The 13,512-nt window shown below is 41.0% G+C and overlaps 1 protein-coding gene across 8 annotated transcripts in view; it reads left to right on the top strand.

Annotated features, from left to right (window-relative positions):
- Window positions 1–13,512, top strand: part of magi2a (membrane associated guanylate kinase, WW and PDZ domain containing 2a) — a 253,880-nt gene that overhangs the window by 206,243 nt on the left and 34,125 nt on the right. For all 8 annotated transcript variants that reach the window (XM_040035519.1, XM_040035518.1, XM_040035516.1 and 5 more), the window contains exon 10: window positions 6,588–7,268. In XM_040035519.1, the coding sequence (XP_039891453.1) occupies window positions 6,588–7,268 (681 nt within the window). The remainder of the gene's footprint in view (window positions 1–6,587; window positions 7,269–13,512) is intronic.

Here is a 13,512-nt window from a genome sequence, read left to right as displayed (position 1 = left end):
CCGTTCCCCCAACTTTGCCTCCACAGACTTTGTGTCCTACTTCTTCGGGAGCAGTGCTAGCTTGCTAACTCAGAGCTTACACGGAGGAAGCCCAGGCCGGCAGAGGTGTGAAATTCCCAATTTCAGATAACTGATTCCTGCCGGTTTTTCCCTATGACACCTCCTGGCTATCTCTATCTACTGTGTGATTGCGCAGCTACAAAAACATATGTATGATAGTTACATATATTATATTTATATATCTATATATATTACCTATAAGACCAAATGTACTCTAGATCATTTTTTCCATTAAATTGCTTGATGTGTAGAGAAAATAATTCTTTTTAGCCATAATTTTTTTTAATGTAAAAAAAAACTAAGAGGCTTGGTTTGAATGTAGGAGGCAGAAAGTGTTTAACGTGAAATGAAATGGGTCTGTAGGTGGAGGACAGTCAACCCCTGTTTTACAGTGTGTAGCCTATTTGGATAAGGCTGCCATATTTGCTTAGATGTTTTTTATTTAAGAAAAAAAAGTTTTTTGAAAAACACGAGACAAAGACAGCAATGAAAAAAAAATCTTAACTAATCAGTAAGTTTCAAAAGGTTTAGCAACCTGTTGGCCAAAATCCTGCCCATACAGTGATAGATCATTAGATACACCTTGCTAGTACCAGGTTGGACCCCCCTTTTTGCCTTCAGAGCTGCATTAGTTCTTTGTGGCATTCATCAAGAGATTTTGGATCGTGTTGACAGGATAGTGTCATACAATTGCTGCAGATTTTTCAGCTGCACATCGAGATGAGAATATCCTGTTCCACCACTTCCCAAAGGTGCTCTATTGGATTGAGACTGTGGAGGAAATTGGGAAATTGGGCTCATCAACCTGAAACCTTTTTGTTCATTTGTATAATTTTGATGAGTCCTTAGGAATAATAGCCTCGCTTCCCTGTTTTCAGCTGATAGGAGAGGCACCTGATGTGGTCTTCTGCTGATGTATCCCATCTGCCTGTTTATGACCTGTTATATGTTCAGGGATGCTCTTTTGCTTACCTTGGTTGTAACAAGTGGATCCCAGCTGATCAGCAATTTCTAAGCTTGTTTGAATTTCAGTGGGTCATCTTGACCATGTTTGCATGACTAAATGCACTGTTCTTGAGTTGTTGCATTGTGATTGGTTGATTAGATATGTGAATTAATGAGCAGTTAACCATTTGTACCTTTATTATCATTAAAGGCATTCAGTCAAAATGGGCATAGTGCGCTTAGAATCACGTGTCACCTTACACAGTACAAAAATTATAACTTTAAGCTTACAGTTAGGCTTTTCTCATGTCAAGAAATAATATTTCTCTCTTGCAGTTTCATCCTGATTTTGTGTTATATCTGTTTACAATTAATTTCAATGCATTCTTGCACGAAAAAGTAAGAAAAAAGGGAAAGTACACTACCTCCATAAGATGTTTGATTTCTTTTTATTTGTTTCATCTTTTTTTGTTTGTTTTTAACATTTAGCCTGACGCACACAGACACTCAGACGACCACAGTCGGTACCACGGCCCACCCTGCTGAGAGTCTTAACTGCTCTGTTATCGTGGCCTCATCTTCTCAGCAGGGCCACAGAGAACTCTCGTTATGTTGACAGACTCTTGAGCACACCATTAGATGGAGATGAATATGTCATAACGAATGTGCAAGGATGGGACAATGAAGATGAAGCAGCTGGGAGCGTGGGCCTTGGTCCCACTGAGCGTGGTGTGTACAGATAAGGTCAATGTGATGTGGACTGTTTAAGGGACCTGCAGGAGCTTTTGTAATGGACTGAGAGAACGAGGGCAGTTTTAATTAGTGTGGGCTGCTGTCTGAGCTCTCATTCTTGATGATTCAATTTTTTCCACTCTCGTGCTCGTGGCCATGTTTGTTTATTTGTCCTTGTTTCACCGAAATGGCAAAAATACATCATTTTCTTTGGATCCCCGTGAATAATTTGTTTTATCTGCTGATATTTTGACACTTTTCCCATGGATTTAATTTGTTCTGCTCATGGTGATGGAAAATTGCTCTTTTAGTAAAATGACAGCAGGCTCTTGATGTGTTTAATTAAATAGCAAAAAAGAACAAAAATGAGTTTTGCTCCCTAAAAATGTTAAGTAAATAAATGTTCTTGTCTTTCATTTTTACTGAATGGACATTCCTCTTCAGGGATATAGCTATTCAGTAATAACACTTACCGAATAATAATTCAAATTAAATATATGGAGGTTAAGTTGTGACAGAATATTTGGTTTCAAAGGTTCATTGGTTTCAGACGGATTTACACAGTGCAACTGCTTCTCATTTCACATTTCCTTTTGCAAAGTTGTACTTATTTCAATACAGTAGCTAGCTGTTTTTGTTTTTGTTAGCTTATTTTAAAACTGAAGCTTTGCATCTTGGCTTTTTTTTGTCTCATAAACAGTACATAAACATAATTTATACCTTTATACCAACAATATACCAGTTTTCTGTTTGTCTGTGTGTGTGCAAAACATGGCACATATCTTAAGCCGCTAAAGGCTCTTATCTATATCAGATATTATAATGTAATCATGTTACCTGGCAACCACCAAGCAATGAGCTAAAATGACAATTTTTTAAAAATTATTAATTTATGTACCGACAACACCTTATGGATGCAAACTGACGTTTTAATTTCTCAACAGTAACATTTGATTTATATTCACAAAAGCTTATTTGTACAGAATGTATGGTAACATCATCATGTTGCCTAGCAACCACCTAGCTATGAGCTAAAATGACCTTTTTTTCTTTTTTTTTCTTTTTTTACTTATGCACGTGCAACACTTTATCACCTTATAAAAACACAAACAGGCCAATCAAGCTGTAGCATGGGCTTTTTCTTCAGTAGTAGAAAAAATACATGCGGTACTTTTGGTTTTTCCGTTATTTCCCAAGGGGTCACCACAGTGGGTGGATATACATATTTGATTTGGCATAGATTTTACCCCACATGCCCTTCTGATACATCCCTCCTAATTATCCGGGCCTGGGATGGGCAGTAGGAGTACACAGGCTGTGTCTGTTTCCCCACTCAGTGTCAAACTATGCTAACCGCTACTCCATGAAGCCACAAGTAGTTGATGAGTAGATCAAATAAAGCAGGTAAAAATTATTTGTAGAGCTATTTTTGCTTTGTTATCATGCCAGCCGTATCGACCTATGATTAGTGCTCACCTGTGCTTTGTGTAACTGTTTTTCTGAGTATATGAGAGTGTGCACTCTCTGTTTTTGAGAATCATTGAGTGTTTTTCATCATTTTAAAGTATAATGAGCCAAAAAGGTTTGGGGACACAGATTCAGAGTAACAGGGGAACTATTGGAGGAGTTGATGAGTCGCTCTTATGCAATTTGTAATAAACAAAATTAATGTCACTTCTATATGGATATAGGGAAGGCGGTAGAATTTGGCACACATGTGTCAAGTTGAAATCCATCTTTTAGGAATAAAGATTCCTGGTAAAACATGTGATTATATCACAGTTCCTACCCGCCTGTGTCTGTTGATGGTTTATCTGCGTTTCATCTCTGGTTATAAAGAATGAGATACATGTGCGGTTTGAGGGCGCCATGAGGTCACAGCACCATCATTTGTTTTCTGCCAGTGTGCTCAACTATTGATTCTGACACTGATGCTCAAGGCAAATGTCGGCTACGTTTACCCAGATTAATTAAAAAGTCCCTCACGTCACATTGCCCAGAGGTGTGAGCTGGCTCTGTCAATACCAGCAGAGCGTTTAAACTCGAAAAGCTTTTGAGACATGGTTTACAAAGATAGACAGCGTTTCGGTGATATTTTAACTTCCACGTGTGCTGTCACTCAGAGGGGTTAGCTGCTCGGTTGCAGTTCCACAGCCAATCCAGAAAATCAATAAAAAAATTGCCTTGTTTTTGTAAAAATAAATAAATAAATAAAAGTGTAATTGAACCATCTATTAGTGCTGTTCACGTTTTATGAGAATTGGGCAGGGTGGTTAGCAAGGTGAGAGCCAATCACTAAAGCACATGCTTTGCTTATTAATCACAAAAGATCACTGTTTTTTCACACCTTCTCTTTACAATGCACACTGACAGTGTCACCCTGCCCTCCCTCCAAAGAGCGTGACAATTATGCCTGCAATTAGAATGTAATTGTTTTCATTATCAACCCAGGTAATGCTGTTTGTCAGACTTTAATGTGGATTGTGCTTCTTAGTCCCACTTGCCTAGAGTTTTAAAAAAGCTGCATGGTTCCTCCACAGTGGAGCAGAAAACACTATATTTAGTAATCTGGTTGAGAAAAAGATAAGCCTGGATGTTAAGAGCTTTTGTGTGGGAACATTTAATTGTTGGCTGGGTTTTTATCTACAGTGCAGTACACTGCAGCAAGCAAATAAAACCACTTGGGACCATAAAAGGCAAACATTTTAGCCACTTGTCATATGCACTATTTTATACTTAAAAGGCAGCTGAGACATTATCGGTGGTAATGTTTATCTGTAGAAATGGTTTATAGCTGCAAGCCATCTGAGGAGAGACAGCGCAGATGTAGCGTACAGCTGAGAATGTGAATAGCTGTAGAGAGATGAAGTCTTGATATTAAATCCAGGCCAGCTGCTCTTCCGCATATTTGATATTCTACATAATAATGATTTCTGGAGTGACGCCGTGGTGGGGTCTGTGTAGAGCGTGCCTGCTTGATTCCAAACTTCCTCTCACAGTAAAGGATATCAGGTAATGCTAAACTGGCTCTAGGAGTAAATTGTCTGGTTACCTGTCCATCCAGGGTGTAGCCTTCCTTTCTCTTTTTTACAGCTGGGATAGGCTCAAGCCCTTCCGTGATGATTGCTTTTCCCATATGTATATTATTATCCCACAATATTTCACTATTGTAGCTGTCATTTTTCCTGCTTATAGTGATTTTCTCCACTATGGTAAGCTGTTTCTGTTCTGTTAAATCACCACTGCCTTTGTAGAAGTGTGACAGATTGTTAGCATTGTTAGGACAGTCTATAGTCCCTGTACATTGGCTACAATCAGCTGAATTAAGTACCAGCCAGGGTCCATCAGCTGATGGGTCTGCTGATACTCTTCTGCACATGATAATGATAAATATATTTTAAACTGCTTATGCTGCCATTGAATGAGAGGAAGCAGTGATTGGAGACTGTGGCGTGATGAAAGTTATTATGATCGTATGCAATGAACTTGCAGTCTTGTTGCCTTTGGTTGCTTCAAAGATGGGCACCAGTTCTACAACCACTCACACTCAGCTGACATCCTCAGGGCAACTTTGGTGCATGGAGGTGGTGATAAAATGAAAATAAGATACGAGTCTCTCTGTTATCGGTTTGTGATTGAATGGGTTCAAATTGGCAATTACATGCAATTTGTTTGCAATAATACAGTGAGTAACTGTGATAGATGGGCAAATATCACAAATCTGTTGCCATCTACATCTACAGAGGTTAACCAGAAAATGACATTAACTAATTCCATTCAAAGTCCGCACAAAGCCTGATTTGAAACAAAAGTTACTCCGCCAAGGGTAGTTGTTGCAGGACTGCGAATTACCTGCGAAATGACACAGGCGCTTAGCAACAATGCTTTTACAGAAATATTACCAGAATGCAAACAGTTGGCAGCCAGTCGAGTCCCCTCTACCAAAGAGACACAGATGAACTGGGCTCATTGATGTAGTCTACACTCGGATTGATCTGCATTTATAAATTAGACACTTGTTATTTGCAAACTTTTGCCAGTCTTTCTGAGAGTTGGAGCGCAATTGTATGGAAATAGGTTGCCTTCTATTGCCATCACATTGCAACTGAAGGCAGTTGCTCAGCTGTTTGCCACAACTGCTTGCCAAATGTGAAAAAAATTCAGTGCAATCAGCAGGCAGCCACCGATTTATCCTATTTGAAAAGAGATTGCATCCTTTCTTTACTCTGGTGTGACTGAGCCATTACCCCATATATAGTTGCTGGTACCCCTGCAAACTACCTCCACCCCAACACCTGCTTTTTCCTGCTGTTTCTGTTATGTCATAATCAGTACATCACGTTTGATGTCACTGACGCCTGTTCTGTGCTGGGGGTCTTTTATTGCTCTGCAGTGAGACAACTAGGACCCAGAACACTGCTGTCAAATTTCTGCAGACTGAATAAGTCTTCTTTTAAATGAAGTGGCTTTAACTGAAATTCCATTGACCAAGGTTATGATGAAGAGCTGTATTTTTAAATTTGAATTTTAATATTTAATATTTTTTCTTTGTGATTTCTTTTTCTTTCGTTTTTTTAAGAAAAGCACTTAATACTTTGAAGCCACTCTTTAACTTTGCCCAATTAGATTTATGGCAATTTGGTTCAGTTCAGGGTCATTTTGTTTTAATTGTAATTTCATGTGCCATTAAAGTACAATATAAAATTAAAAAGAGCCTGAACGTGGCTTCTGTTTATTACAATTCTTGAGATTAATCGCCTTTAGCCACCCAGGTCTATGCCCATTATTTCTAATGTTCCAGCTCCATTATGCCTAACCACTATATTTTTGTCCATGCTTTTTCTCTGCAGGTGATGTTATTGTCTACATCAACGATGTGTGCGTCCTGGGTACCACCCATGCTGATGTGGTGAAACTCTTCCAGTCTGTACCTATTGGCCAAAGCGTGACTCTCGTATTATGTCGCGGTTATCCTTTGCCGTATGAGCCAGAGGAAGCTGCCAACACCAACAACAACACCACCACCATCATCTCCCCACTGGGCATCATGGAGCAGCGGCCCATTATGGTGAACGGCAGGACGGGCTACGATAACTACCTAGATTATCTCACCCGCACGGCACGCTTTGTTACAGACCCCAGTCAGGACCCGGTCAGCGCCCAGCAGCAGCTGCTCACTGGTCACCCAGCGGACACCCACTTAGATGGCTCGCTTCCTCCCACCACGGGTACTACGCCACCAGACAGCGTCTCTATGGCATCATCGGGCGCGACCCAGGGGGAGCTACTAACCCTGACCATGGTGAAGGGCGTGGATGGATTTGGCTTCACGATTGCAGACAGCGCCACAGGTCAGCGTGTTAAACAAGTCCTGGAGCCTCAGGGCTGCCCGGGCCTGTGCGAGGGCGACTTAATTGTGGAGATTAACAAGCAGCCCGTGCAGGGATTCGGTCACACACAGGTGGTGGAGCTGCTCAAGGAGTGCCCTGTGGGAGCTGAGACCTGCCTCTTGGTTCAGAGAGGTGGAACAGGTGAGAAGGTGTTAAAGGTGGTGTTGCTGGCTTTGGAGAAGAGCTTGAATCTCTGTCCTTCTTCCTGTCTGCTTGTTCATTTCTGTCGTCTTTTGCTGGTGTGTCTGCATGTGCGGTTTAGTCCAGTGACAGCAGAAATCTGTGCTACAGTCCCTCAGTGCACAGCAATGACTTACTGATCTTCAGCTGCTCTCAGATGTCCTGCTAAGTCCGCTTTACTGTTCGCTGTTCCTTGCTCCTCATTGACAGCAGATTCCACTCCAGCTATACTAGGGGTCCCCTAGTATAGTCTGATTGCGTCTGAAAGCGTAAGCTTTTTCTGTGTTATTTTCAAGCCCACTTTCTGATTTTCTTTTTCTTTTCTTTTTTCATTTTCACATGTATAGTGAATTTTACCTTTTCTACAAGATCCAAATAAAAGCCCGCAAATCAAAGCATGTCAAAACTGGCACAGTTTTTCCTTGAAACACTGGTAAATGGCTCTGAAGTGCTTTCAACTCTGTGTTTTTCAGAATGGGAGGCCCTCTCACACTCTCTGACAATCATAATTATGCACTGCACTTTGTCATGAGTCACACACCGGGCTGTTATTTTCCGAATCTACGTGTAGCTGAGTGTGTGTGCGGACTGATGGAGGACATTGAGTGTTAAGTGTGTACAAACGTCCGTATTCTTCTAGAAGGCCAGAAACCTTTATATTGCTGTCTTTTAATGGCAATGTCTATGAGAGAGTTGCTGTCTTGTCTTTGGGAAATATACATATGACTCAAATGACAGAGCATAAGTTGTGTGTAAGCTTCCTGTGATCTGCCTACAAACTGAGATTGCCTTCTTATTGAATTGTGGCGGCGGTGCATCTGTCAGCGATGACTCAGCCGAAGCACTGACGTTGAAGATTAAAACGTTAGAGAGTTTAATTAAATCTAGAAACAGCAACAGTGGCTCTTCATCAACCAAGCAGATAGGATCTGTCTCTGGAACCTTATTGTTAAATGTTGTTAAATGACTCCTCTCTTTGCGTTTACCTGTCCTTGATTTATCTTGGCATCCTCTAAGTGATGATGCATGAACTTTAGCACGCTCTCATTTGCAGAGCGAGCTGGAATCTGAGCCAACTCGTTTGGAAAACTGACACTGCTGTTTCTTTTTGTGTGCAACCAATTTGTAGTTCTGTGTTTTGCCTCTTTGTGTAGTGTAATGTCGCATACCAATCATAATGCCAACCGCCTGGGTGCCACAGACACCACTGAGACTCACGCGCAAAGGTCAGCAGCGGCCACTGAATAGATTTATTCCCATTTATTTCTTTATTAGGCTGCCCATGTCTCTGCCAGTGAGAAGGGAGCCAGCAAACCGGGGGGGGAAGAATAGAGGGATGACATGAGGTATTATCATGGGAAGATAATGTTTTGGGTTTTTGGGGGGGAAGGGGTTTGTAATCCAAAAAATCTACAAAAGACAGCATCACAAAAAAATCTGAAATCTGGTTGTGTTATGTTAGCGCCAGTAAACTGCAATACATCAGGGCGTAGTGTCGCATCCGATGGCGTTGATTGCCTGTGACATGACAAGTTGCAAATGCGAAAGGTGGAACAAATGTCAGGGCCACCCAGCTTGCCGTTACTGCAGCACACAACTACACAACTACATACGGCACAAATTTGTGTCAAAGTGAGTAAAGTTAAGAAAATGTACCAGTGGGGTGGAGTTTTTAGACATCGTGCATCTCCTGAGAGTATTTTTGGGATTTAAGCAGGAAAACTCTGCCAGACTTTAAGCTTGTTAAGATCAAAGTACACACTCTTCTGAGAGTAAATGATCACAATAAACTATTTTCAGTTTTGTTAGAAGTCTTTGTTGGTAGAAATTAACATGAGAAATGGGGTTAAAGTAGAAACCTATAGATGGTGAAAAATTTGAAAATGCTTAAACCTTTAACCCCTCCCACCTATAAAGAGTGGGCAGTGGCTCTGTTATGCTCCAGGGGGCATTTTGCTGGATAGTTGGTCACTGCACATTAAAACAGTTGTTCTGGGTGATCATCCCATCTTCAGGGATTACAAGGGGATCATTTCTTTTGTGTCCCTCCAAAGGTTCTATGGTGAATATACCTGTGGTTGAAATGGGACTTTAACATGGGCCTTCATTTCTCTTTCGACTGAATAAAGTCTGAATAAAGAAGTTGAATTTTTTTCCCATCGAATCCCATATTTAAGGATATAGGAGCTGCGTAGGTGTTGAGGGAAAGAGACAGGATTGTGAGATCAAACGCAGAGCAAGACAGGGCTGCAGCTTCTCCTTCCATGCTTAAATCATTACCATTTCTGACTATGATGTCTGATCCTCTGGGGTTGTGAAAGGAATACTTTGCTTATCAAGCATGTTCACAGTGTTACATGTTTGTTCCTGTTAAGGAAAAAGATGCACTGAACTGCAGAGTAGCAACTGACTACAATGTTGCCAATTTCTGCAAATAAGTAATTGTGATTTCTATTCTTCTCATCCGTAAACTCTCTCCACACTCTTTCACGTGATTCTTGGGTAGGTGGTAGAAGAGGTTTGTCATGTTTGGGGCACGAAACAAGCGATAGCATATAATATGAAACAATAGGCGTTTTAATTTTGTCATCCAATATATTTCATCATCGCACAGCTCCATTTTTTGACACACAATTTTCACTGACAGAAACGAGATTTGATCAAGAATTACCAAAGTTTCTGTCCATAAAATTGAAATAATCCATGTGCACCACACCACAGTGTAGTCCACAGTGTTCAGGTTGAAGGTGGCACATCAGGTGAGGAGTGCTATCAGGAGCATGATCAACAGTGTTTATATTAGGCTTCAGTCACACAAGCCTGTAGATCATTGGGCGATGCCAACACTCCCCAACTACTACTAGGTGGATGTGAAACTGAGCAGTATGATGTAAAGCAGAGATTGAGAAATTGCTTACCTTCAAGGTAAAAGTTGCGCATTCTGAAACATGTTGGATTTAGCTGCAAGAAACAACTTTTACTTTGAAGGCAAAGGGTCTGTTTCCTGTTTCCGTCAGGCCTGGGTGACTGCGATCTTACTTCTCACATAAGGGAACAGCAAAATTGTATATCTCAGTTAAAAGGTTTTATCTTTTATGGAAAGATTAGATAGCACCGATCTTAACTAACAAATACAACATTTAACAACAAGTTGGATGGCTTTCAATTTTTAGTTTTGATGATGGAACTACCACTTTGTTTCAGGGCAGGGAACAATTGCTTTGACTGCTGTGGCCTTAAAATAAATAAATGTTATTAAAAAAAAACGGGGCAAAATTTGCATCAAAGGTTTAATTGCACATTCACTTGGAGAAGAACAAGCTGGATAAGCTGCACGAATACGAGCTGAAATTGTCTCCACCCAAGCACAAAAAAATAATCTGTTCCTCCAGTGCTTGAATTCACACACAGCGACACAGAGAGAGGAAGACTGGGGTCTCTGGTGAATTTTGATAAGAGATCAAATAATTTCTAATGATGTTAATGTTTACCCATCTTTCTATATTTGCTGAAAGCCAACTGTGAGTTGATAAAAAATTTTAAAAATCTTACACGTGGGAGGTAAAAAAAAAAAAAAAAAAAGATAAATGCCAAAAGGTGCACACACAGTCAACCATCTGAAACGCATTAGGCTACATTTGTTCACCATAAAAAAAGATCTCTTTAATTTTACAGTGAGAGGCTAACATTAGCCCTTCAGTTATTTAAACGAGACAACGATTGCACTAGAAATGATGGTAGAGTGTGCAAATGTTTTGGCCCTTTATAAAAATGTATCCTCATATCATGAAGGAGCCTGCCAGCTTCACATCAAAGCTACAGCAGAAAACCGATTCTATCTACTTCTATTGAATCAATTGTTTCATGTTGGTCTTGTGTTTTAAAAAAAAATCAGCCTCATTGCAGTTGTGTGCAAAACAAAATCATTTTCTAGGTACACGGTTGAATATGCGTGATATTAAAGCAGAATTTATTCAAACACGCTCGTGCAGTCACTGGGTAATCACTCCATCCCATTAAAAGCCAAATAGGAGCGCTTGATTTGTTTAAGAGGCAACTGAGGTCAGTGACTCTACTCCTCCCACAGACAGGAAAGGGATTCAAAGCACAATATAGAGTTCAGTGGTCTAAGTTTGATGGCAATAAGGCTACCATCGCATTTTCTACTTGATATAATCTCAGCATTTCGCCCTTCATGCACAATACCCCCTGGCTCCCTCCCTGTGCCGATAGGAATGGATATTGATCCCTGGCGGGCACCGCCTCGGCTTTGGAACCGGTGGGGACAGAGCTGCAAGTGTGAACATGGCAGACAGACTGTGGCTTACTGGCAGAGAGCCGAACTCATCGCTCTCTTGCTCTTTCCTCCCCTTCTCTTTCTCTCTTTTGTTTCCAACTATTCCATCTTGAACACACACAGCCAATGAATCACTGTCTAGTTACACACTGATTCCCTGGGAGGCTAGAGGAGGCTCACTGAATCAAACCCTTGTTCTTTTCTTCTTTTCCTTTTCTAGAGAGCAGACCTTCACCTGAGGTCCGCACGGTTTCTAAAGCAGCTGGTGGTCACATGAGGCGAAATGTCAAACCAGGCATAATGTACAGTTTACTCATGGTACTACTAGCAAGGGGAGTTTATGTAAGTGTGCGGGGGCTTGCGTGCAAAATTTGCCTGGGGATCTGTGCGGATAAGATGAGGAAAGTGTGTGCCTGGCTGTTGTGTAGGTGTGCGCACAACCTGTGTGAATCAAACCATGTGGCTCGGCGTTTGTGCGAGTGCGTGGGCGGGCAGCAGTGAGGGAGAATGTGGCATGTTAGTGGAAGCTAAATGGTCGAGCGTGCATGTGAAAGAGATGATAGTCTCGGCAGCTAATTACAGCCCTGCATCTCTGCTGGTGTTGCAACGAGGACACAGACTGTTAATGGTCTAGATCGCCACTAATGAGCCTGTCTGGCATGCACACACATACACGTGCCACCCATACACACAGGCACAATAATTACTGGTGATGAGAGACAGAGTGGCCATTTGTTGGGCAAAAATGGCTCAGGAGTCAAACTGAAATTTAAGGGATGGATAAATATCATAACTATATTATGAGTGTTGGCTTTTTCAAGGTGATGAGGCTTAATTGACTGGAAGGTTTGATCATAAATGTCCTCATTTGGTCAACAGGCAGCGTGCTTCTATTGTCGGGATTTCAACAACGAGTTCTTTGGGAGTCATGGAAATAAAGCTTGAGTTAAAAGAGAAGAAAAACCACTAAAACAACAGATTTAACTGAACTTTAAAAGAAAATACTTTGTTATGATCGGTCGCTTTTATGACAAAACTTAAACAAACAAAAGTTAAACAGCCTGCCATGCTGCAAAAACTGATCATGGATCGCACTTTAGGAGCGCAGGCCTCCACAGATCCCAATCTGTTGGTGCACCTGGGAAAACAGCAGGAACAAGCTTGAATCACAGAGGTCTACCCCACAGCCCAGAGGTAGTATCTAAGTATCATCTTAGAAATATTGGAGACCGCAGAGGTCCATGTCCCACGGGTCAGAGCTGTTTCAATGAAACAAAAGGGGTCTACTATAGTTAATTGTGTATGACCAACTTTAAACTTGAAGACAATAGTAGCAGGATGGATACAAAGGTATTTACTATCTTGCACTAGGAATCTAGCTAATCAGGTGGAGCCCAAGTTAAAGGGCAAAATACAAGAAATTGCATCCTAAATTGCCCAAGATGCAGCGATCGGAGTGTAAGTGTGCATCTGATAGTGTGAATAAAAAATTGTATTAATTCTTATCATGAATGGATGAACATGTATTTTAAAAAGTGGTCCGTTTGTAAATTTAAGCACCAGTCCACTCACCATTTACTATTTAAACTGTACTGACAGCAGATCTTATCATTTCTGACCCTCGTCATTTAAATACACATTGTCAAGATTGCAGGAATTGCCACCTTCTCTGTGAGTAAAACTACTCTATTTCTCTGTGCGACAATGACTTTCCAAAGCTGAGAAGTCATGTGCACTTTGCATTACAGTAGTAAATGTTCGGTTCTGTGTCCATGACAACACCAAGCTGAGCAAGGCAAGGCTTGCTGAACAAAGAGTTGATCATGCTAACTCTCTTTGTTTTTAATTTTTCCTGTGAAGTCGCATTTTTCCTGTGCTCCTTCTTGTTTCTACTTCAGTGAGTTACTT

Source organism: Simochromis diagramma, unplaced genomic scaffold (genome assembly GCF_900408965.1).
Source record: "Simochromis diagramma unplaced genomic scaffold, fSimDia1.1 OVJJ01000816.1, whole genome shotgun sequence".
Taxonomy (NCBI): domain Eukaryota; kingdom Metazoa; phylum Chordata; class Actinopteri; order Cichliformes; family Cichlidae; genus Simochromis; species Simochromis diagramma.
The sequence above is the reverse complement of the archived record's forward strand: the minus strand, read 5'-3'. Positions and strand labels throughout refer to the sequence as shown.